General features: G+C 40.9%; 2 protein-coding genes across 8 annotated transcripts; one reads left to right on the top strand and one right to left on the bottom strand.

Moving 5' to 3' along the window:
• Positions 1-203: 203 nt before the first annotated feature.
• Positions 204-12,978, bottom strand: CIAPIN1 (cytokine induced apoptosis inhibitor 1). 7 transcript variants are annotated; one of them, XM_020965525.2, is made up of 11 exons: positions 12,792-12,880; positions 7,580-7,683; positions 7,311-7,487; positions 6,591-6,772; positions 5,723-5,875; positions 5,382-5,458; positions 4,563-4,731; positions 3,534-3,607; positions 2,571-2,686; positions 2,153-2,234; positions 204-1,560 (listed from the first exon to the last, which is right to left on the bottom strand). In XM_020965525.2, the coding sequence occupies exons 4-11, from the start codon at positions 6,745-6,747 to the stop codon at positions 1,450-1,452; spliced, it is 939 nt and encodes a 312-aa protein (XP_020821184.1). In that variant the 5' UTR covers positions 6,748-6,772; positions 7,311-7,487; positions 7,580-7,683; positions 12,792-12,880; the 3' UTR covers positions 204-1,449. The 7 variants fall into 7 exon arrangements, with proteins under 7 accessions (XP_020821184.1, XP_020821180.1, XP_020821183.1 ...); XM_020965521.2 differs by lacking the exon at positions 7,311-7,487; XM_020965524.2 differs by lacking the exons at positions 7,311-7,487; positions 12,792-12,880 and adding an exon at positions 12,694-12,782.
• Positions 12,979-13,109: 131 nt separating this feature from the next.
• On the top strand, positions 13,110-24,478 carry COQ9 (coenzyme Q9). The gene is made up of 9 exons (XM_020965528.1): positions 13,110-13,228; positions 18,156-18,324; positions 18,652-18,787; positions 19,222-19,364; positions 19,664-19,748; positions 21,125-21,229; positions 22,348-22,503; positions 23,070-23,123; positions 23,517-24,478. Exons 1-9 carry the CDS (start codon positions 13,159-13,161, stop codon positions 23,550-23,552), a joined length of 954 nt encoding a protein of 317 aa, XP_020821187.1. The 5' UTR covers positions 13,110-13,158; the 3' UTR covers positions 23,553-24,478.
• Positions 24,479-25,454: the final 976 nt, after the last annotated feature.

Below are 25,454 nucleotides of genomic sequence, written 5' to 3'. Positions count from 1 at the left end.
TTCTGCTCTCAACCGTATCAGAAGGAATTCAAACACTGGAAGTCAGTGAAGTTATGTGTAGTATTCTGTTCCGTAATTATCTGCTGATGCTAAGGCCAGTGAGACTGGGGTGGACTATCATTTCCTTAAAGCATAACATAGAATTATTTGCAAGGACCAGAATACTGGAATGCAAGCAAGACAATCAGCACACATTTCAAAGATTAAGACTATTTAAAACACTTTATTTATCACACAGCTGAAATTCCAGTTCCCCTAAATCCATACATTTGTCAACATTTGGCAAAATCAGATCCTAGTCCTTACTGGTCAATAGCAAGAAAGACAAAAGTGAATCTTGCACCAAGTAAATTATAGCTGGTTTGAGTCCTGATGTCCAGACCCCACACAGAACAGTTCTGGGTAGATGAAGAAAGGCCACTCCATTCCATAACTGAAGGGTTATTTGTTTATGACACTGACTCCCTGATGTGCCAGCAGATATGATAATAAATATGAATGTGCTATCTAAAAACAGAAGTGAGCTTAGTTCCCTCACTTAGGGGAAAGTGTTTTCTTGCTTTCTGTAGGGTCAGTTCTTTCTTTCATACACACACATACCACCCCCAGAGCTGGTACAAAGAAGTGCGCTATATTAATATGTACAGTTCTTTCTCTTACACACACCCCACCCCCACCCCAGGAGCTGGCATATAAGAGTACGTTACTCTAACACCTACAAATCCACAATTATAGAAAAAGGACAAAGCTCCAGTGCTAATTCACTAATGGCCAAATCACAGTTAACAATGATCTGAAACAGCGAGGCTGAGGTTGATTCAAAAATATGAATGGTTCAAAAGGTTTCAGATATCCGGTTGGATAGGAAGCTAGTTACTGTAAGGAGTTCTTACAACACTTGGCTATCTTTTCCAGTAACTACCAACTGAACAAATGTGCCTGCTCACAGAACAAGCAGTTATCGATAAATTTAGGAGGCAGATCTGTGGTCTGGCGATGCATCACAGAAGCTTAATACTGAAGGATAACTATGTTCAAGGGTGATATGATCCAAGTTGACAGGGAGGTTGGGCTCAGGTCCCAAATACAGTGTGATCAGGTTACCAAATGCTAATACGAAGAGAGTAACTTCTCTGGTGTACCTCTCCTTTCTGACAGCATTAATTAGATGGAAATTCCCTGTACCTTCAGTTTAAGTCCCACTGATGAATCAGATAGCCCAACAGAAATTAATCTGGCTGATTATATCTCAGTCCTTTGGTTCATAGCAGCATACATACCCAACTTTCTGTGTGTCTACCAAGCCAACCCCATCTAGGATCCTAACACAGAGTGTAGGCAGAAACAGGGAGGCATGAGACAAGGTAGGGCTTGAAAGGTTGCTGAAATGAATGCTGGAATCAGTTTTTGGAATGGAATAACCCCCACAAGTCCCAGTGATTTTGCCTTTTAGGCATCATGAAGATTTTTTTCACTCAAGAGGATTTTCTCCCCAGGTTTAAAGGCTGGCATTCCAAGGTAGGGGCAGCTGGCACAGCGGAAGGCATCACCCAAATAACACTGTTGAGAGAAAGAGAAGTAGGAGTTGAAGATGTCCACTAATTAAAGAAACACAAACTCAAAGACCAAGAAGAAGCAATCCCTGACTGATCTTGTTGTTTTCTCCCCACCCAGTGGCCCTGAAGTAACACAGCTGGCTAAGATTTCATGCTCAGCAAGGCTGCAAATACTAAAATTTCAGTCTCCTGTGATAAGTCAGGAATATCCAATGCCATGACAACCAATAAGTTCAGGAACTGATAGTTTCTAGAAAGTTAAGGCAGATTCAAAGTTAAGAATTTAAATAAGAAAATGAAAATAAGCAACAAAATACACATGTGAAATACTAAGTCTATATGTAAAAATGAAAAGAAAAAAGGTAGAGGCAGGAGAAATTCCTACCATAAAACAGCAAAAGGTCTCTGAGAATGCTTAATGCCCTTAAGAGGTAGGTGTTAGACCTCCAATATAGGTCTGCTTCACTTTGTCTTACTTGTAATCATTTGGATCATAAGCTATTTATAGGTAGGAATAGTATATGTACAATTTTAGGATAAAGCCTAAATATAACCCAGGAGCTTTCTGAATTTTTAAAATCTACCAAAATACTTACATTTCCACAGGCTGACTTGGGTTGGGATCTCTTCTGCTCCTTCACTTTCTCCTGCTCCAGTTCTTCTGCTAGGCCACACGTGCTGAACAAGAGATAATGTACTGTTAAGAACTATAAACCCATAAATCCTGAAATATGGCTTCTACCAGTTTATAGTGAGTACAAGGACCCTCTTTTCATCAGCCTTCCAGCCATTCTTTACCTAGGCTAGTCCCAACAGAACTACTTTCTCTGTGACCTTCTAGGTAATACCAGAGAAGTGAGACATAACAAATGGAACCAATTAAGGTGGATTTAAAGCCCAACATGTTGTTTTCCTCCACCCATACCACATGGAGCTACTTCCAAGAGGTTAAGTTCTTCTCTGCTTTATCAGACATTCCTTGAAAGAAAGCAATGAACCTTCTCTAACACTCACCAATTTTTACAGGCCTTCCTTTTTGTCCCTTCTCCACATGAAGTAGCCCGTAGGGAAGCTGGATCTGGCTTCTTCAAATCCTCTGGATCCAAGAGTTCATCAGAATCAATGAGATCCTGGAAGGTGTTCAGAATAGTCTAATGACTAAGAAGCCACCTCAGTTAAGAAGCTCTCATTTAATCATACCAAATGAGGGAAATAGTAGCATAGATAATACAAAAATTATTTATACTTATTGTTTTCACATACAATTTAAAGTATTTAGAGGTGGGGGGTATTAAGTTTACCTTCCTACTTATATTAAGTTCAGTTTAACATTAAAATTATTATGCACTTCCTGTTAACAAGGGAAGGATGTCACAAAGTGGCTAACATGAATCACTCCAAATAACAAAGAGTACTTCATAAAGCCTAGCACATACCATGGACTAGATACAATATAACATCCATCATGTGGATGGTGGGGAAGGGGGGAAGCAAGTGAATGATGAGAAAGGGATGAGAAAAATCAAATGGCTAGAGAAGAGTTAAGACTTAAGAATTTCTCTAGGTGTGGAATGTCATATACACAGGCAGATGTAGATAATGTCAACTGTTTTGTTACAAAATGGGTGTTCAATGAGGATGAAGGGATAAAAAGTAACTTTTCCCCCATAATTCAGACATTTTCCCCTTGAAAAATAAGTCCAAATGATTTTTTTTCAAGTGACAAAAAGCTTGTAAGTGAATACATTCATTTTATTTTGGGTCTATTATACCAAATAACAGGAAGAAAATCTCTTAAGTAGAAACTAAGTGAAAATGATGGTAACTTCACTGCTGAAACTCTACCCAAAAGCACGACAAACACGACTAGCAGGCATGGTTCTAATATATGACTGTATACACCCAGCATGGAGACCCTGAAAAGTCTGCTGGAGGTAAATCAAACTACTACTTGGTTCAGTGTTGGGCCCCACTCACCATGCCATCATCATTCATGTCACTGGCTGAAAGTGTCCACAGCTTGGCAGCATTAGGATCCACGGCAGGTTTCTCTAAAATCAGCCAAGAAAAGAAATATTAAGAGAAGCCAGATACAGCTATGTGACACTAAAAAGTTCTTTCTTCGTAGAGATATAATGACTATAGACACCAACTAACTTGGCATCATACCATTCAATGTTAGCGAGGGAGGCTTCATCCCCTTTTTACAGATGGAAAAACATGGACCAATAAGCCCCCAAGATCTGCCCCCAAAATAAAGCATGCATGACAAGTCAATGGCAGAGCTGGAAACAGATCTCAGGGCTTTGGATTCAGAATCTATCAGAGGAGGCTGCCTTTGGGCAGGCCACAAAATTAACAATCAGGAGCTGCTGAGTGAAACAAGCTCATTCTGGGGCAGATTTTCAAATAGGTTGGTTCAGGCACATCCCCAAATCAGCCCAAGCACAACTGCATGATCAAATCCTTCAAACAGGACAGCTTGTTTGTTTACACTGCTCTTGCTCATTTTGTGACCTGGAACACAAAGGTTTCCAAAGGATTGATTACTAGAGGATGTTGGGGAAATCAGAATAATAATAAGTGAAGACAGCATCATGTATCTGAAAACTTACGTGCACATTTTAATTTAGCCAGTTTTCTTTGTTAACACTGTAAGAACAGTAATGATGGGAGAGGGCAAGATAAGGAAACATTTTCTGAGTACACCTGGGCAAATTAATATAATCTTACAAGTGACATAATCTTAAGGGAAATCTTGTGCAGGGAAAATTAACTTTCTTAGCCTATGTAAAGAACACAAAGAAACTGAATAAACACACTATTCTAGTAGATTATCAGGCCTCTTTTCATTAAAAAATGAAACCTTTCTAAGTGTTGGAAAGGTTAATTTACTGGAAGCTTTACCTCTCCATTCAGACTTCTAGTTTAGTCTTTAACATACTCCACTTGGCCCAGTGTGGAATTAAAAGGTACTAGATTGATGTAATCATGGATTACCCTTACCTGACACAGCATTCTTCTTGGGAAAGGAAAGCTTAAGCTGGGTAGAAGAGCCTACTTCAAAGTTTGGTTTTTTGCCTGTGACTTGAATAGAGACCAAGCTATCACTTTGGTAACCCAGGTGCTCCTGTACTGACTGTACCTCCTCTGGGGTTAAGGACTCCTTCTGCAACTGAAATTCAAGGCACAAAAAAGGTTTAGTCTATGTTGAAAACAAAATCCACTCATGCTATAATGTTATAGTATAATCTTTTACCATATCTAAGGTCCAAAGAATATACAGATATTAACTATGTAACCTCTACAAAGAGTACCTAGTTATGCTTCATACTTAATTTTTATCTGATCAGGGTCATGATTAGAGTTCAACTTTTCTCTCTGTTTATGTCCACCTTTACAAAATTTAGAGTGCTTTGCAAATATTACCTCTTTTCTTGTTATTTCTTTTTCTCACGTAGGCAGAAAACAGCATTACCATTGTAAAGGGGGAAAAAAAGGCAGGCATAAAAAACCCCAACAACAACAACAACAAACCTCAAAGACCTCTATCATAGAGGAACTCAGTGACCTAGTCAGAAATCAAGGTCAGGACTGCATCCAGTTTTTAAAGGTACAGTGCTAATCATGTAATCCCAAAGAGAAATCTAACAAAAAGGAATAGGAAACATCACTTTTAAAGAACAGACATTCTGGTGACACACTTCAGGGACTTTTTGTTACTGGGGCAGAAACAGTACAGAGGCATAAGGATGAGTTCAAAGACACAGATTCCTTCTATACCATGCTTCCGTAAACTGAGTTGCAGCTCATTTGTAAACATACCTCCTTCACTTCCACAAGCCCAGAGAGTGTCAGGGTTGAGCATAACTTAGCTGCTGTCTTCACTTTGCCTTCATGAACTATCAAAAAGAAAAAGAATAATCACAATAGATTTACAGGAGGATCATTAAAAGCCATATCCTATGCAGAATGGGACAAAAATTAAAATAGTACTTTATGTTTGTCTAATGCTTTTAAATTTTCAAAGTGCTTTCAGAACTCATCTCAAGGTCCACAGTTCCATACCATCTCAAGATTGGCAGCAGATACTTTAAGCTCAACTTGTAAACCCTGGCTTAGTGCTTCAAGTGAAGATTAAAGGAAGAGGGACATAGTTTCTTTACCTGAGGCTGTCTCCACTGGCTCTTTCAGAAGGACTTGCCCACCTGGTCGAAGGATCCTAGCAATTTCTGCCAAAATCTCAGTGCTATGCAGTGTTGTACTTCCTGGAACCAGACCCGACAGAACAACATCGAAGCTGGATTCTTTGTGAGCAGCTGAGAAGACAAAATGAAGACCATAACAAGCATCGCTCAGAACGCCTGAGCCCAGCAGAAGCACCCTCCTCCGCATGCCAGGAGTAGAAATGCCATTGACCCCAGATAGGAGGAGAGACATTTATCTCCCCCAGTTTAATGGTGGTCGAATGGGCCTTACAGGTGCAACCACCCTATTATTCTCTGTAGCTGTTACCCTCTTCTCTCTTCCAGACATGTTCCGCCTGCTATTATTCTCCCCAATGCACCCAGATCCACCTCTATGCCAAGGGACAGGTATAAATTAGAAACAGTACAGTTAAGTGAGCTTTTTTCCTATTCTATTATAGAGTCAGTTGTAAGATAAAGACGTACTTTTGTGAGTACATATACTCTTCTGTCCATCATCTCTCAACAGAAAAAGAACAGGATCATCTAACATTTTTGTCAGTCAGAGCAGAAACCCAGAGATCAAGATAAGAGAGAAGTACAGACTATCAGATAGCTAGACAGAGCAAATAAGAGTTGGGCCTGAAGTCAGTAAGACTCATTTTCCAGAGTTCAAATCCCAACTCAAACCCTGTTTACTTCAGTTTCCTCATCTGAAAAAATGAGTCAGAGAAGGAAATGGCAAACCTCTCCAGTATCTTCTGATCTCCAAATGAGGTCAGAAAGCTCACCCCATCCATCCACACCCTTCTGCTCCTCTAAAGAAGAGCCAAAGGCGAGTTCTTACATTGTAACAGTTGATTGATGTTTTCCACAGACACGTGACTCTCATCACCAGCAAGTTCCTGTAGTTTATCCACCAGACTTTTCAGAGCCTCCACTGGAGATGACCTATCCCAGATCACCACCACACGCTGCCCGGTTGAGATTCCATATTCTGCCATTGCCGCAATGTCACCAGTCTGAAAACTAATAGCCAAAGGATGAATCAATGCTAAGCAGATGTACAAAGAGCCCGGACCCAGCTTAACCCAAGAAGTGTAATAAACACAAGTTAGCATTTTGGCATAGTCTAGACCAGCCACCCAGGGATGCTGATGTTAGAAAAACATATTGCTGATGAGAGGCCCTAAATAAATAATCCTATTATTTCAAATTTCCATAATCCCAAATTCCTAAACTAAGCACTAACTTCTTTTAGGAAAATCCCTGGCCTTCTTAGAAGATGAAAAGCCAAAAAAAAAAGACAAAACAAAAACCCAATTAGATTGATATGAGGAGGTAAAGGCAGAAGATTAATTCCCTTTTGGATCAGATCATAACCTAGCCAAAGCATAGAACATAAAACACAAATGTTACTGTATACTGAGTAGAAGTCATCAGTGACTCAGCAAGGAAGGGAAATTGGCAGACTTCCCTTGACCATGAGTTTAATTTTTTAAGGTCAAATATTTAGTAAAATAGTATTTCCCTTTCACCAAAATAAATGCCAAAAATTCAGTTTTACCTAGTTTTGTAGGGTTCAAAAAGTTATTTTGCATGAAAGTCAAACTTCTACTGTCCCTTGAGATGTTGTGTGAGTATAGAGAATATATTAAAAAAGAATGAAGTTGGGGGATGTTCACTTAGCTATTCCAGTGTTCTCTTTTTCAAATAATGCCACCAAACTTCTGAAAGCCAGGGACTAAAAATAAGAAGTAGAGATAAAGTTCAAGAGGATTTAGGTAGTCCACAAAGAAACACGGGGAAGAAAAGGAGCAAAGTCTAGCACTGTACCTTTCTGGTTGGTTCTGTGTAAAAAGCATTGAATTTGGGAGTAACAGTTACTGTCTGTATGATGCTGGGTAAATCACAAACTCTTTGGGCCTCAGCTTCCTCATCTGTAAAACAAGGAAGTCAGACTAGATAAACTCTTCAGGTCCTCTTGGCCCTGTTCCAGACTTTATGGACTTCAAAATCATGCCTCTATTACCATCTCATTGAAGAAATCTCAGCACCTGGGGCTTCCTTAGCCTGGAATCCACACTACATTTGCTGCCTGCTCACCCTGGAATATCCTTCTGGGAGGCCTGCCCCCCTTCCATCGGTGAGTTCTTCTGGGAGCCTTCATTTTGTGAAGGAGCTCAGGCCAAGTAAGCTCCTTGAGGGCAGGAACTGTCTTTTCTTTTGCTTGAACTTGTATACTCGGGGCTTAGCACAGTGCCTGGCATGATAAGCGCTTAATAAACATCTGCTTCCTGGATTTCTTCCTCCATTGAGTTCTAGATCTATGATCCTATGATTCTGGTCAAGGATCCATGAAGAAGAAAACATTCTTTCCTCTATAATCTCTCAAAACACTTAACCCTCTAAACTTTCTGTGCCTTCTGGAAAGAAGGTAGCCGTTAGCCTTTTTTCTTCCAAGTAATAAACACCTATACTGGAATGGTAGACTGACATTTAAAATACATTTGAAAAATTCACTTCAGCTGAAAGTGTCTCATCAATGCTTGTCATCATCAGGAAATAAGTAATGACTATGACTTTTTTTAGCTATTCTTTGGAATACAGTTCAGGGGTTAATAATAATCTAAAATCTCCTTATATGATAACTATCTATTGTCTTAGTCAACCAGGTTGCTGGCCATATCAAATTCTTTATATCTCCTACCATCATCTAGGATTCTACATACTAAGCACATGATGCAAGCTGTATGAATACTAAATACTAACAGACTGACAAGAGTTCATAATCTTGGTCAAATGGACAGGCAAGTGAATTACTACTCTATTAGAAATAGGAAAGTGATGACTTGCTTGGGAATGAGGAAAGAAAAGTCAAGTTGGTCAGAGCAAGGTACTATTAGGATAGGTAATGGATTTGACCTACATAAGGGCCAGATATTATTAAAAACAATGGCAATTCATTTGTAGCATATTTTACAAGTTAAAAAAATTTCTCACAACAACCCTCTGAAGAAAACCGTACAAGTGAGGGGAAAAAAGCTCAAAGAGGCTAAGAAGTTTCCCATTAGATAACTAATAAGTAGCAGGGCTTGAACCCAGGGCTTCTGACACCAGGTCTATATAGCTCTTTTCATTGAACAAACACTGTCTCTCTTCACAAATATACTACTAACCTTAGCTAGTTTCCTTACTTACAGATGTCATTGGCCACAAGGGTCATGGACGTCTTTGGCAGTCTAGTGAGGCCTATGGACCCCTTCTCAGAACATTTTAAATGTGTTAACACTTAAGATTATAAAAAAAAAATCAATTACATCCAAATATAGTTATCAAAATGTTAAAAACAAAAAAGCCAAGTTCACAGACCCCAAGTTAAGAACCTCTGGGCTGGGAGTGTTAAAGGCAAAATAAATGCATGGATTAATCAGCACAAAATGACCACTACTGGAAATACACCTCAAATGCATCTACTCTCCTGATAGTGGGTTAGAAACAACAATGGTTGAAAAGCCATCCAAGTTCCTACACCAGTACCATCTGCCAGCTCTGTGAATCAGTTTGACGGAATGGGTAGCGCACTAGACTTGGAATCAGGAATACCTATATTCAAATTCTGCCACTTACTAGCTATGTGATCCTGGCCAAGTCACTTCACTTCTCTCGGGGTTGGACATAATGGCCTTTAAGGTACCTTCTTGCTCTAAATTTATGACCCTATGATCCCTAGTCACTAAACTTCATCTACAAAATGGGGATAACAGTACTTACACTACTATCCCACAGGATTGTGAGGATTTTGCAAAGCACTAAACAAACAGGAGGTATTAATATAGTAGGAACTCCCCCCAAAAAACCTACGTACCCACATTTTAAAAACTCCCCACTCACTAAAGCATATGTGACAAAAGGATATTCTTGGCCATTAATCTAATTTTTTTAATTCCTAAAAGAGCACATTCAAGAACTGTAATTTTAAGCCACATGTTCCTGACCAAGAATAAATAGAATTTACTAACAAAGGAATTTGGCTGCTAATAAGACTCAGAATCATTGTTTCATACATAAAAGCCAATCAGTCAAGAGCTTAGAAACACTGGATTGCTATGTGAGATGAAAAGAGCGTAAAGGGTAAAGCAGTAAATTGCCAGAAATAAATACTGATTTCTTCAGGAATACTAGAAATGCTTCTTTGCTTTCAGGGACAATGGGAAAAGCTGTTCAGTAAAACAGAAAACAGACTTTTTTTCTCCTAGTTAAAAACTGCCCTTTGACTGATAACATACAGAGTATTTTTACCAACTAATCCTAATACAACTTTCATAAAAGAAACTAGGAGATCTAGGAAGTTTGCTCAATTCTGTTTTATATACTGTATCTTAATTTTTAGGCAGAGACAAAATGTCAGGTCTTTCTCAGCATGGCATCACAGAAGCAGAAAATTCTAAGAGTACCATTGCTCATCCTTTCTCAGTTCAGTTTGCTTGCCTCTACTTCAAACAGGCACATAAAATCTTTGTTCTTAATATCCAGCTTTGCTAGCGGGAGGCCTCCCTGGGGAGGAGAATAGAGCTGGCTTTGAAGCTTCCTTTTCCACTGCTAGGATCAGAGAGCATTAGATCTGCACTTTATGATATCTCAGTGTTCCAATGGGAACAGGTCACTAATTTAGAAGATATTAAAAATGCTTTGTGTTCCTATCTCCCAAATTAATGTCTAATAGCAAGAAGATAGCAATAAAATGCTTGTTAAATATCAGCCCTAGAAAAGAAGGGCACAGGCTCAGCTTTCTTGGTAACAGAGGAGACACTGCAGGAAATGTTTAAAAGTTCAAATATGAAATCATGATAACTTCAATCAAAATGTTTTCAGTTTGATGAATCAGTCCAAAAAACACAAAAAAAACCCACTCCGGCAATAATGGGGGAAAAAAGTAACCAAATAAGCTTTCTTAGGAGCTTTGACTCCAACTAGCTTAGTAATTATAAGAGGTGAAATAGAAATTCAAAGTCACAGTTATGTTACTGACCTTGAATGTTAAGATACCTCTCCTCCAACTCAGACTATCTAAATCACTTCTGAAGACTGTTGGTGTCATCTCAAGACATGTGCTCCCTGGTATATGTTTACTTTCTTGTGAACAACAAAACTTAAACCATTAGGCCCCTCTTGTCAGTGACAATATCAAGAAACAAAGGTAAAAGTTGAAGGTTTTCAATTTCAACCTAAGGCCTAATTCTGTAAAACAGATGGTAAAAAATTCTGAAGATAACGGCAGTTACACTTCAGAAGCAAGATTTTTTAAAATGGTACAAGACAGAAATAAGTAATTAGAGAAAATGGATCAACAGGTAAAGAGAAAACTCAGAAAAATGAAGATCAAAATCTCTACTTCCAGAAGTAATTAAGCAAATTCAGGACTAGCTTGATGATGTGAGTAAAAAGTTTTGGTAATAATATCCATACGGCATAGTTTCCATCTAGTCTTCTCATGTGACAGTGAGGATACAATTTGAGCCCTCTAACTTCAAACATCAGTTACTGACTGTGATGATGCCTGATCTTGACGAGAGACAAATAATTCAAGAATACTGTTCTCTCAGATTGCTATTTTTTTCTGGTCTGACAATGGGAAGATTTGTTATTGCCTCCATCCATAAAAATACCATACAACTCTTCAAACTAAATAACCAAAAAGCATAGAACAATTGTTTCACTGAGATCTGGAGGGCAGAGGGGAAGAGGTTCTAGTTTTCCTAGAGGAAATTACCCTTAGGCATAAACAAACTCATCCCAGGGAAAGTCAAGTTATGTGAGCAGATGTGTCCATAATTCAAACACTACATTAATTCACCTTTTGTAGGTGGTGAAGGAGTATGCTGCTGGGCCTCAACAGATGCTCAGCAGATTGTCTTTATCCCTAGCCTGTGGTGAATATGTTTTGGTTTTGTTTTTTTTTTTGGTTGGGCAATGGGGGTTAAGTGACTTGCCCAGGGTCACACAGCTAATAAGTGTTGTGTCTGAGGCCGGATTAGCCTGTGGTGACTATGGAACTCAGCTCTGACCAACCTCCATGTATAACTTACTCAGATTTAATATTAGGTGTGTAAAGTTGGATTCTATTAGTCACAGGCACACCATGATGTAACTGTCTAGGAAAGAGAAATTCCTTTGCTCTATAAATAAAGCTCTTTACAATATGACTCCAACCTACCTTTCCTGATAACACATCACTTGTCTCCTAAACTAGATATCCCGGCCAAACTGGCCTACTTACTGTTCCCCCATACAGAATAATTCCACCTCCCAGCCTTTGTACAGGCTCGGAATGCTCTCCCCCCAGACTCAGAGAGTCCCTGGCTTCCTTCAAGGCTCAGCTCAGGTGCTACCACCCTCGGGAGGCCCCCCTGACTGATCCGTCCAATGGTTAGGGCTCTCACCCCAGCCAAGATGCTGTGTGGCCTCCCCCCCCAACCCAATCTAAGCTCCCCGGGCACGGGGCCTGATTCATACACTCATGGAGCTGGGACGGACCTCGGAGGATGCAAGAATCCAGCCGCCTCCTTTTACAGGTAAGGGCACTGGGGTCCGCAGGAGTCCAATGACTTCTCTAAGGTCATGCAAGATCAGGAACCAGGGAAGGAACGAGAGAAGAAGGGGGAGGGGAGGCCAAGGGAAGAAGAGGGGAAAGGGGAAGGAAAGAGGGGAGAAGGGGACGAGATGAGGGGAGGAGAAGAGGGAAGAAGGGGGAGGAGGAAAAGAGAGATGGGAAAGAGGGGCGGGGGAGCAGGCGGGGAGGACAAGAGGGGAGGAGCAAGGGGAGGGAGAGAAAGGGGGGGAAACGAAAAAGGGGAGGGAGAGGGGGGAAGGGGGAAGAGAAGGGAGAAGGGGGGGAGTGAAGGGAAGATGAAGACACTGGTATGGGGAGAGGGAACGATAGGAGATACCAGAGTTCTTCCAAGAAGGAACTGGGGTTCCAAAGTGCGGTAACGCAATTGGACAAGAGGAAGCGGAGCAGGCGGACAGAGGCACAGCCAACGCTCACCCACTGCGCCCACACACTCGGCAGCCACCACCAGCACCCGCTCTTCAGCAGCCGGCTCAGCGCCTCCGGACTCTCGCGAGAATGACTGACTTCGCTGGGACTCAGAGGAGACTCAAAGATTGGGGGAGAGACGGGGCGGGGCGGGGAGGGAAGGGAGCAGAGGGGAGGGGAGGGGAGGGAAAAGGGAAACGGAGCCCGCGTGCGCACACGCGCTTCGACGTCGGAGGAGAGGCGAGATCTCTGCGCCCTTGGGCGTCCTCCATTCTCCGCCCCACCTCCCCCCCAGCCCCTCACGCGCGCGCGCACACACGCACGCATCGGGTGGTGTCACGTGGAGACTCCTCGCGGGGCCGTGCCCACTTTCAAGATGGCGGCGGCGGTGGCTGGGTTCCTCCGTCGGACAGGATGGAGGTTCCTGCGGCTGCAGTGCCGGCCCGGTGAGGGGGCGGCCGGGCGGGGCGACCCCGGGGCCTGGGAGGGACGCGGGGGCGGGGACAGGAGGGGCCCCGTGTGTCTGTGGCAGAGGGGAACCAGCTCTGGGCTGCTGGCAAGGTGAAGTGAAGGGCATTGTAGGGTCCGGGCCAGACTGGACCCCCGGGGGGCCTTGCCATGCTTCTTGGCTGTCTTCCAGCGGGTCTGAGCCTGACTTCCTCGGGCTTGACTAACGGGCCAACGTTGGGTCTTGACCCTCAACCCTGACTTTGGCTCTGACTGTTGTATGCTGTGTCCCAAACATGGACTTCACCTCTGACTTGAACGTTTCTTCGGACTGAGACCTCTGACATCTGTTCCGTCTGGGATCAAGACCCAATCACCCTGACTTCCAGTTCCAGATCCGACCTAAATCCTGACCCTGACCTGACTAGAATCCTAACACTGGCCCTTGATTCAACCAACCCCACTTTGACTAGTGTCCAGAGTGTGCATAGGCGCTGTTTAGGTTCCTCTGCTTGTATTTCAGACAAAGATGCATCAGTGTAGGTAATCCTACCACGGGTGCAAATCACAAACCTTCCACACTCTTGTCCCCGTTCTCCTCCACAGGAGAACCCACTGAAGTCCTCTCTCTAGCTCCCTTGACCTTGCAAAGATACTATGTCTTGGAACATATGGGCTGTCCCTTTGTTATCCAACATTCCCACTACTTGATCACCCCACCTTCCACTTCCAATCCTACTTTTCCTCAATGATAGCGTTTATGAGCTTCTGGTACATAGTTTTTTTATGGTAATATGCTCCAGGCTCTTTACACCCACCATTTATCCCTATTGCCATTTCTCTGGAATTTTAGTTTTTCTGAGACTTAAAATACAATATATCATATATTCATATATCATCATCAGAAGAATATCTTATTAAAATACAGCCTTTTTTTTTCCAAGTAGAAACTTAGGATTTTAAAACTACTTCCTACTCTTCACTTTTGGTCCTATCCGTTGTCTTTCCTGGGCAGCTATAGAGTACTGGTCCTAGAGTCAGGAAGACTCATCTTCCTGCATTCAAATCTGGCCTCAGACACTTACTAGCTGTGTGACCCTGAGCAGATCACTTAACCCTGTTTGCCTCAGTTTCTCATCTGTAAAATGAGCTCGAGAAGGAAATGGCAAATCACTCCATTATCTTTGCCAAGAAGACCCCAAATGGAGGTCACTATGAGTTGGAAATGAGTGAACAACAAAATTTCCTTTCCAGAATCTTTATGTTGATGAAAGAAGTCTATGTGCTGACCATTCAACTTACAAATTAGACAAAGACATTCTTCATCCACTTGTTTTTTCCTGTGTAGTTTGAACACTTTTACATGACCCTGGATCTTATTTTAAATACTCTATAGTATTCCAAAACTTGATGTAATCAGTATAAAGTCATCCACAAATAGGAGGCTGTGGAGAACCCCTCTAAAGGAGTCTTCCTTTTAGACTCTCCTGGATATACTTCGGGATGGCAAATGACTTTGGTGAGCATATTCCTCCCAGTTTTATGCCTCACATGATAATAATCAGAGTTGTCAAATAGTTATATCTTTCAAGGAATGTTATATGATTTTGAGGTATTTGTGAAAGAACAGCTTTCTTATTAATGCCTTTTGTTTTTATGTCATATTCATTTCCAAATATATACCTTCCCCCCATCAAGCCTTCCTTTGTAACAAAGGTTTTAAAAGGAAAAAAAAAGTTCAGCAAAACACCCCAACATATTGATATAATATTTACAGCATTCTGCATCCATCAGGCCTCTCCTCCACAATAAAGAGAGAAAGTTTCCTTTTCTGAACTCTTCATGGGGAATGGGAGAGGTAAACAGACACGGCCATTAACATTCAATTTCATTTCATTGTTCTTTCCATTTATGTTGTGGTCATTGTGCACATTTTTTGGTTTTACTTCAGTCTGTGTCAGTTCATAAAATAATATTTTGCCCTACCAAATCACATGTCTTTCTGTAGTCAATAAACAATAAGCAAATGGTTCTTAAGTTCTCTGCACCTTTTAGTTTTGTGATTAAAGCTGTAGGCTTCTGTAAAATATCCTTTGTGAAAGCCTTTTGCATACTTTGGTGTGTATGTAGGTTTTTTCATGAAGATTTCGTATAGTTAAGAATCTAGGAGTATGGGTTGGTAGCTATATTTTTTCAGTCACCCTTTTTTAGATCATGATAAATCACTGCTGTTTTTTTCCAAATGTTTCACATCCTCTCTTTTTCATATATCTTCATAATCTCTGAAATTGTGTTGCTCCTTGCCATATTCTTTAGTGTATAATTGGCCTGGTTTAGTTGCTCTTCCCATCCTTGTTTCCCTAAATACCATTTCTTCTTCATAAAGCACATCTGGCACTGTATGTCCAAATGTGGTTGCTCTGTTGTTATTGGTAGAGAAAATAATGTATTATAAAAGCCTTGAGAGATATTTTCTTATTAATGCCTTTTGTTTGTCCATTTTTCATCTGCTCATTGTCCTTCCACTTTTATCCTTTAAAACTCCTGGGATGATCTGACTTAACTGGGTCTCTCCCAACAAGCTTTCTGTAAACTTAATTTTTTCTTCCATTGTTTCTTCATGCTTTATAAGGCAATAACAGTCATAATCTTCCACTATCCTTCTCTGGAAAGTTTTGCAAATAACTTTTTATTATAAAATGATGTTATCTTTGGCTTATATCTATCTGTGCTTGGCAAGGAGACAGAGACAGTCTCTAGGTTCTTCTAGCCCCCTTCTAGTAGTGATGGATTTAGAAGAGTTAAATTTCCTTAGAAAATGGCAATATCTATTCATCTCTGTTCTTTTATTAATGTCCCATGGGGGGACATTGTTTTTTATTTTTTTAATTTCATTGTGATTTCATTAGTTTAGGAAATTCCCTGTGAAACAACTACCTTCACTATGTAGGCTGGCAACTCATCTATAACTTATCATTTGAGAGATTTGTCTAGGGCCCTCACAGATTAAGTAAATTACTCATAGTCATACAGCTAGTATGTGTCAGAGGTAGGAATTGAACCTAGGGGTCTCCTGGTTCCAAGGATGGCCCTTCATCTATGACGGCATCAATAGCTTGTTTGGCTGTCACAGTCACAACAAATGTAGAAGGGAACTGTGTAGGACTGAGAATAATTTTACATTTTTATTTCCTTGTCATGGCCATAGAATTCATCACCAAGTGGCCATCCTATTGGTGTAAATCTCTCTACTGTGGTTCCTCAAAAAAAAGAGAGTTACAGGAACTACACAAAGCCTTTCCAAGATGGTAGAGCATAATGGAGCCTTTAAGAACCCAGAGTCACCTTCATGATATGATAAAGGCATCCAAGTAGAACTTTTGCAGAGGAAAAGTCATAGTTGACACATATAATGCTCTAAGGTTTATAAAGTGCTTTCAAATGCAGTCTCATTTGAGTCTTACACCCAATCCTGTTAAGTAGGGAAGTATAAACATTATCATCCATAGACTTCATAGGAACTAAAGCTGGAAGGGACCTTAAAGATTGCCTAGTCTAACCTCATTGTTTTTCAGATTAGGAAAATGAAGCCCAGAAATATTAAGGTCAAATACCTTATCCAAAGTCACACAATATTAAAAGATCCAGAATTCAAACCCAGATCCCCTGGCCCAAAATCTGTGGCTCTTTTCACCAGACTATGTTGCTTACCATTTTATAGATATAATTCTGAAGCCCAAATTAAGAAAGTAATGTGTCCGTTACTGGTCATTTCAATTGTGCCCAACTCATCGTGACCCCCATTTAAGGTTTTCTTGGCAAAGATTCAGGAGTAGTTTGCTATTTCCTTCTCCAGCTCATTTTACAGATGAGAAAATTGAGTCAAACAGGGTTAAGTGACTTGCACAGGATCATACAGCTAGGTGGCACTTGGACTCAGGAAAGGAAGTCTATTCTCTACTCACTTGAAGTATGATATAATGGAAAAAGCCTTGAACTTGGAATCCAAAGAACTAGATTCAAATCTGGGCTGTGCCACTTATTGTTTGTGTGACTTTGGTCAAATAATTTTACATCTGTGGACCTCAGTTTCTTCATCTCACAAAAATTAAGGTTTCATACTAAATAAATTCTAGAGTCCCTTCTGGACTGTAGTCCTAGGAAGTAAATATCTTAAATAAAAATAAAAATAGCTTGCCACTGTTTTGATGTTTTTTAATAAGATGTATTTATCAAAATAAACATTTTAATGGATAGATGATAGTTACAAGTGTTGGTCAGATAGGATTGCTTGTTCAGCCAATCTTTAGTTAACTTTTGCAAGAGATTCTGAGTACAAGAAATACTATTTAAGATTATGGGATATTGCTACGAGTGAGTAGATCCATGATCTCATTTGATTCTCAACCCTGTGAGGTAGAGAAGTCATTAACATCCCCATTCTACAGATTATGAAATAGACATGGAGGAATCAATGATTTGCCCATCATCTCAAAATGGGCAGAAGTAGAATAGGACCTGGAATCTAGTTCACTCTTTCCATGATAATAACAATACTCTTCATTTGTATGAAAGTTGATTGTTTTCTTAAGTACCTTCATGTATATCATATCATTTGTTCTTTATAACACACAGGATGGGCCAGGGAGGATGATCCCCATTTGACAAGTAAAGAAACTTGGCTCAGAAATGTTAAGTGACACCCACAGTCACACAGCCATGAAGTGGCATAGCCAAAACTAGAACTCAGTTCTTCTCAGTTCAGTGTTCTGCTGTGCCATATTGTCAGGGTTATTCACTGCCTGAGGTCTTCATTCCAAACCTCTAAAATATGTCAGTGTATCTTGTTATCTTGTTTTATACTGTGAGGTCTCTTATACCACTTGTGAAGGTGTCTGCGACTGACCATTCTACCTCCTATTTCAGTGACCAGATGTCAGTCCTCCCCAGTGCCACGTGCCTTCCATGCTTCAGCTTTGGCAATGAAATCTTCAGATGAACAAAAGTATCAGCCCTCCCCTTCTTCCTCGCAGCAGCACTCTGAGTCACAGGGAACAGAAGAGCCCAATCCAGAGTCCTCGAAGTCACACCCCCGGTAAGCACCAAGAGCCCAGTCGTCTGATTTCTTGTCTCCCTGAGCACTACTATTTTTTATCGATGCCACTACTGAAAAAGTTACGGTTTTTCTGTGCAGTGGCCAAGGGACACATCTGGGTCAAGCAGACTCTTTCGTTTATTGAGTAACAACTTTGGTATATACTAGATGCCCTTGCTTGTTAGTAACAATAGTGGGAGAAGAGAATGCAGATCTTTTTAATCCTTTTGGCATTAAACAGCTATGACATTGGCACACAGGAAAATAATATTAATGTGCTTCTCAACCCTCCTGGCACTCAGCTTGTTTTTCTGAATTGGGCTTCAGGTACACAGATCAGGGTGGTGAGGAGGATGAGGACCATGAAAGCGAGGAGCAGCTGCAGGGTCGGATCCTGACTGCAGCTTTGGAGTTTGTGCCTGCTCATGGGTGGACCCCAGAAGCCATTGCAGAAGGAGCTCAGGTATATATGTATGTAGGGAATCTGTGGATAACTGAAAAGTTAGGAGAGAGTCGAAACTGCTGGGCATTTTGAGGGTTCCTAGATCTCTTCTCCAAAAAGGAAAAAGTCAGAATATAGTATTCCCTTTCTTCCTGTCTCCTTCCCTTCTTCCACATATATCCAGAGGTCCTTGTCTTTCTTTCTTTATTGTGGTTTGGTGTAATGAGCTCTGAACCTAGAGTCTAGAGTCCCAAGTTCAAATTTTGGTTCTAACACTTATCAGCTGTATGATCACAGGAAAGATTCTAAATGTCTGTGAGACTCATCTGTACACAATATGAATAACACTTCCACTACCTGTTGTGAACATAGTGTTTGGTAAAGTTCAAAACATTAGCAAAATGTGAGTTACCATCTTAGAGACTCCATCAGTCGCTCTCTTTCCTCTTTCACAGTCCTTGGGTCTCTCTAGTGCAGCAGCTGGCATGTTTGGAAATGATGGCAGTGAACTGATCCTACATTTTGTGACACAGTGCAATGCTAAACTCAATCATGTGATGGAAGAGGAACAAAAGCTCATGCAATTGGGCCAAGCAGAGTGAGTATTCTGTAGTATCATCACTGAAGAGTATAGGGACACATTGGCCAGGGCCCACATCTCCTAGCCTGTCCCCAAATACAAGGTTTTCAGTAGAACAAGGAGAAAAAATAAGATCCTGTAGTCCAGCTCTTTTAGGCAAAAAATCCCCACTGACCAGCTGCTCTGATAGCCCAAGTACAGATAGCTTTGGCCAGGTCAGAGTCACGGGCCAGAAAGAGCCACTTCCTACCCTAGGACTGAGGATATCTCCAAGCCATCTACTCAACAGACATGCCGTTTTCTTTTCCCTCTTCCAGGAAGAGGAAGACAGACCAGTTCCTGAGGGATGCAGTGGAAACAAGACTGAGAATGCTGATCCCATATATTGAACATTGGCCCCGGGTACAAAATTCATATGTAGTCCTCATATCATAATTAATGACAGTAATAATAATAATATTCAGCACCAACTCAGCCCTGAATACTGTACCAAAGTTAGCTCGTTAATCTTCACAACAAATGAAAAGCCTAGGAATACACAGTAAGTGTGACAGGACCAGAACTCAAACCCACATCCATTAAATAATTTAGAGTGACTGTTAATCCAGGCCATTCATCCCCTTTTTTGGAGCATGGGGAAGGGAGATGGGGATAGTCTGGCAACTTGAATGGCCTTGGGCCCTGGCTTATAGTATAGGTTGAGTCCTACCAGCCTAAGCAAGCCTTACTGCTATAAGGTGATAGGAGTCCACGAAAGGAGTGGTAGAAAGTGAGTGGTTTTATTGCTGCATCCCTAACAGAGCACTTTCTTTTTCTTTTCTTTTTTTTTTTTAGGCATTTGGGGTTAAGTGACTTGCCCAGGGTCACACAGCTATTGTCAAGTGTTTGGTCTGAGGCCAACTTTGAACTCAGGTCCTCCTGACTTCAGTGCTGATGCGCTCTATCCAGTGAGCCACCTAGCTGCCCCAACAGAGCACTTTCTAATAGCCACCTCATGTTCTCTGGGCCTAAGAGGAGGCTCTGGGTCGAGGAAAAGCATAAGCAGGGGCATGGAAGTGAAAAAGTTTGGTATAGTTTGGTAATCCAGTTTTGCTTAAGTATAGGGCATACTAATAAAGGAGTTGTGGGGGCTAATAATAAAAAGATAGATTGAGGCTATATTATGGATGATGTTGAATGTCATCATATACGGAATTTAAGTTTAGGCTTTGGCCTTATAGATGATACCAAGCCAGTGAAGATTTTTTAGCAGGGATATTATATAGTTAGAGCTATAATTTGAAGAAGATTAATCTGGCGTTATTGTGCAGAAGATTTCTGAAGGTGGGAAGGCCAATTAGGAGGCTGTTGCAGTCAGTTTGGTGAAAGGTTATGGAGACCTGAATTAGAGTGTCCACATTGAGAATGGAAAGAAGGGATGCCATCGATCACCTGAATAAAGTTACACCGCTGCCAGGGCTGAGCCTGGGTACTACTACACTCTGAATCAAGCACTGGTTTTCCTTGCTTATTGCCAAGGGAAGTATCTCTAGGTTATTACAGAAATTGATGAACAACTTGGGCAAGTAGGATTCAGATTTGTGGACTGTCAAAACCTCATGATACTTGGCTAGAATTGGACTATCAGCCAATGAAGAAAAGTCTCAGTTCTTTCATTGCTTTTTTTGTTTTTGTATAAGCTGAAACTACAAAGCAAACTGTTTCCTATTAACTACACATGTTAATCAGTCCCATTATGGGATTATGCCGTATTTGTTTCTGTGTTGTTTCCTTTTTAGGCTCTGGGCACGCTTATGCTCCCTCATAATATTCCAGCCAGCCTAAACCTCCTCACCAGTATGGTAGATGACATGTGGCACTATGCTGGAGACCAGTCCACTGATGTAAGTGCCTCCTACAAGTCCTGCCTAGTTGTACTTGCGCCTAGAACAATTGTGGGGTGGTCTGCTGTAGTCACCAAGAGACTTAGGGGTCTTAGAACACAGGAATTTGATGTTCTGATTTCAATCCCAATTAACTCCAAAACTTAAAATGAAGATTCTTTATAGAATTTTATAAAAGTTCTCTAATTATAAGCCTCCTTCATGGGGCCTACAGTAGCATCATCTCAGAAAAAAAGAAATTGAAACAATAAAGAAAAGCAGTGGCATGTTCTTCAGTGACAGTTCTCACAGAGCTAACTGTAGGCTTTTACTTTTTGTTTAAAGTTCAGTGTCCTGACCACAAAACCAAAAGTTGTTAAAGCATTTTTTCTTACCTATAGTAATGATGCAAAGCACAAGAGATTGTTTTTATTTAGAACTGCTTTTTTTATAACCACTTCCCAGCACCCTCTCAAGATTTAAATCCTGCAGCAGAATCTCTTGGTGTTTTGCTTTTTTTTTTTTTTAAACTTGGGCTGATTTCATTAATACCACTCTCAAAAAAGAATACCACTGAGACACCCATCTCTTTAAAAAGAAACTCCCTTCCCCCAGCCCACTTCTTCCTCCACTGAGAGATCAATAAACTCATTTAAAGCAGCCACCAACCAAGAATCTGCCTTGTTAAAAAGCATCATCTTTTTGGCAGGAAATAAAAGAAGTAACGTATACCTTCATAAAAACAATTAATAAGTGATGGTATTTTGTGGAATCTGGGTAGGGAAAACAGAGAAAGACTCCCACCACAGCTGTAATAAACTGCTTTAATAAAATTCCTCCAAGTGGGAATACACCACCGACTGAGATGGTAGGAAAATGAAATTGGAAAGCAAAGAAATTAAAGGAATAAAACACTAAGCAGCTGAGGTGGTGCTTTAAAGAGGGGCTTACCAGGACAGACTGTTCCCTTGCACAGTTACAAGGTGCTGAGGGCTTCTCCTAACCCTGGAGAACCACTGCTTAGGCCAAGGGGAAGGGAAGACCTTCCCTTGTGTCACATCTGGCTTTGGCCCACGCTTGTTCTCTGCCAGGGTCCAGGCCAAGTCTGATTCGTTTTTCTTGGCTTGCTTCTGATGCAGATTAACTGGTACACACGTCGGGCAATATTGGCTGGCATCTACAACACTACGGAGCTAGTGATGATGCAAGACTCATCTACTGACTTTGAAGACACTTGGCGCTTCCTTGAAAACAGGATCAATGATGCCATGAACATGGGACACACAGTTAAACAGGTTATCTGAAGTTAACTTTGTTGGAACAGTGTGGGAGCTGTTCTACCATAATCTTCCCACCAGTGATGTTCCAAAATTTGGTGAATAAAATGTCACCTGCAACTCTCCATGAAGACACTCCCTTCCCTCGTGCTCAAAATGGGTGACACAGTACATAGAGACTTAAAGAATCTAACCTCTTCTGCCCTACCACTGTACGCTAGTAGCTGTTTGCTAGCGTTGCTCCAGTGAATCATTTAACCTCTACATAGGCAGTTAAACCATCTTTTAGTGTAGAGGTATCAAAAACTAGGCCTACAACACTCCCTAGTTTGACCCAAGCCAAGTTAACGTGTAATTGGGAAATATTTAACAAAATAAATATACAATAAAACATAGATACTGTTAATTTGTGGTTTTCTAAGTCATTATGCAGCCCACAGAGAGCCATTTCTTTTTGTGTTTGAGAACACTGTTCTAGTGCAGAGACTCCTTCATCTGGGCTACACGTACTTGTTTTTTTAATATGTGCTTTATCTTTAATTACCTGTTAGAGCACCTGAGAGCTTTCATTCTGTTTTTCCTAGGTCAAATCTACTAGGGAAGCACTTGTGCAGGGAATGATGGGAGCAGCCGTGACTGTGAGTATCACTGGAGATGACTTGAGTTTGCATTAGCCTTAAACTTTACGTGCTGTGTAATCCATATAATTTTAATTTTTGAAGTGAAAAGTTAAAAAGTGAAAAAACAAACAAAAAAACACTAGTTTAACTTCATGTGCCCCCTAGTTGCAGTTATCCCACCTCTTTCAGTCTTCTTGTGGTACTGGAGAAAATAGCAGTACCTGGAGTCAGTGGTGTATTGTATAATAACTAGCATTTATATGAAGCTTTAAAGTTTATACAATGCTTTTTATACATTATCTCATTCAGTATTACATCACATCACTGCTACCCCTCCAGCCTCTGTTATTCCCACTGGCCGCTACCAGGTTCTAATCTTTCCTTCCATGTGCTTTGATTTGTCTTTGTTAGCTCAAGAACTTGACAGGCCTAAATCAGCGTCGATGAGGAGAAAGGAGAATGAGCCTGAGTGCCCAGAAGAAAATGAAAGTGTATTGACAGCTCTTTGAAAAACATAAAGTGCTGTACAAATGTAAGGTGTTATTCAGAACAAATAAGAATTTCTCCCAAACATTACCCTGTGCAATGACCCATCTATGTGTGGGTTGCTTTGCTGGTCATTTCTGACCAGAAACTGGGTCAGTTCTTCAGTTCCTAATGCCACGTCAGACCTCTTGTCTTCAGCAGCCTCACACCTCTGTACAGCAGTTGTGTTGTTGGAAAATCAAAATCTCACCCAGCTAGCCAAACACGGTTGCCCACCGAGTACCTTACTCTCACCGTCCCAACACACTGTGGGCCCCAGGAATATACTGATCATGTCTCAACCCTCTCCCAAGAACTTTTAAGGCTGTAATTTGATAACTGAACTCCACCATAGTTTTGCGGTTAGTACTATTACATTGCCATCCGTCCCAGTTGAGCTATGTGAAAGGGCAGCATAGTTCATGGGTATCACAAATAATCTTCTTTGAGATGGTCCCACACTGAAATCTCAGTTTCTCTGGCTAAAGTCCTTCTAGGATGCCTATGGAGAGGGGGAGGGTGGGCATCATCTTTGATTCAGGTGTCTGCCAGATAGTTGTGCCCATCTATGCTTTGCATATGGTCGTAGGCCCTGTTCCTTAGGGAACCTTATACTATGTTAAGAAATTGTTAGTGAATTTAGATCCTGTAAAGAAGATAATAAAAGGGTTTGTTTGGAAAAACTCCATTTGTTAGTGTGTCTTTAGAAGTGCAGAAGAGTAGGACTAAGAGGTGACTTCCCTCTTCTACCTTGCTCTTGCTGATTGTTCCTACACTGACTCCTTTCCTTCTGCCTACAAACACGTGTACATTTCCCTAAATTTAAAAATAAAAAATCTAAACCTTTACTCACGCTCTTCACTCCAGCTACTGTTTTGTTTCTCCCCTTTCACCACCAAATTTCCTTGCCTCTCATTAACATTTTGTTAGTCTGATTTCCTTCACTATTGAAACAGTGTTCTTTAAGGTCAGAAAGTATTCAGAGAAGAGTCAACAGGAAAGAGGACTGGACTGGTGAGAAGATGCAAATTTTAACCCCATCTCTGAAATAGAGATGATAATTTCCTTTCCTTCTGCACGGGATCATTGAGGATCAAATGAGATAATTCATATAAAACACGTAACCACAAAATGTCAGTTCTTATTAATGATAATCACCATATTTAGTGGCCTTTTTCAGTGCTCATCCATTTTGATTTTTGGAGTATATGACTCTGGTGATATGCAATTTCACTTTCACCGTGAAATTCCTACTATAACATTCACTATCCTGGTTCCCCTTTCCTTACTAACTTATCTTTCTCCTTTTCCATTATCTCTTCTTCCTCCTGTCCTCTACATGTGGACATTCACCAAGGTTCTTTTTTGTCTCAGTACTCTCTGTCAGCAAACTCATGCATTCCCACAGTTCCAACTACTGGTTGTGAGAATAACTCCCAAACTGTTAACTCCAGATTCATGTTTTCAACTACCAGCTGGACAACTCTACCTGTGTGCCTTATGATACCTCCAACTCAAACTGTGACATTGGACAAGTTACTTCTCTACTGTGGGCCTGTTTTGTCTATAAAATGAGAGGGTTGGAATGCATAATCTCTCAGGTCCCTTTCAACACCAAAAGCTCAATGATCCTATATGTAAAACTAAATTCTTCCTCTTTCCTCAGCCATTCAACATGGTATTGTGTATAGTGTTGGAATTTAGAATCAGAAAGACCTAGGTCCCTATCTCACTTCTTATGTTTACTACCTCTGTGTCTATGGGCAAATCACTTAACCTCATTTGGCCTCAGTTTTAACATCTGTAAAATGAAGGAATTGGTCC

The sequence above is a fragment of the Phascolarctos cinereus genome, unplaced genomic scaffold, assembly GCF_003287225.1.
Source record: "Phascolarctos cinereus isolate Bilbo 61053 unplaced genomic scaffold, phaCin_HiC Scaffold_2;HRSCAF=192, whole genome shotgun sequence".
NCBI classification, from domain to species: Eukaryota; Metazoa; Chordata; class Mammalia; order Diprotodontia; family Phascolarctidae; genus Phascolarctos; species Phascolarctos cinereus.
This window is presented reverse-complemented; position numbering and strand designations above follow the sequence as displayed.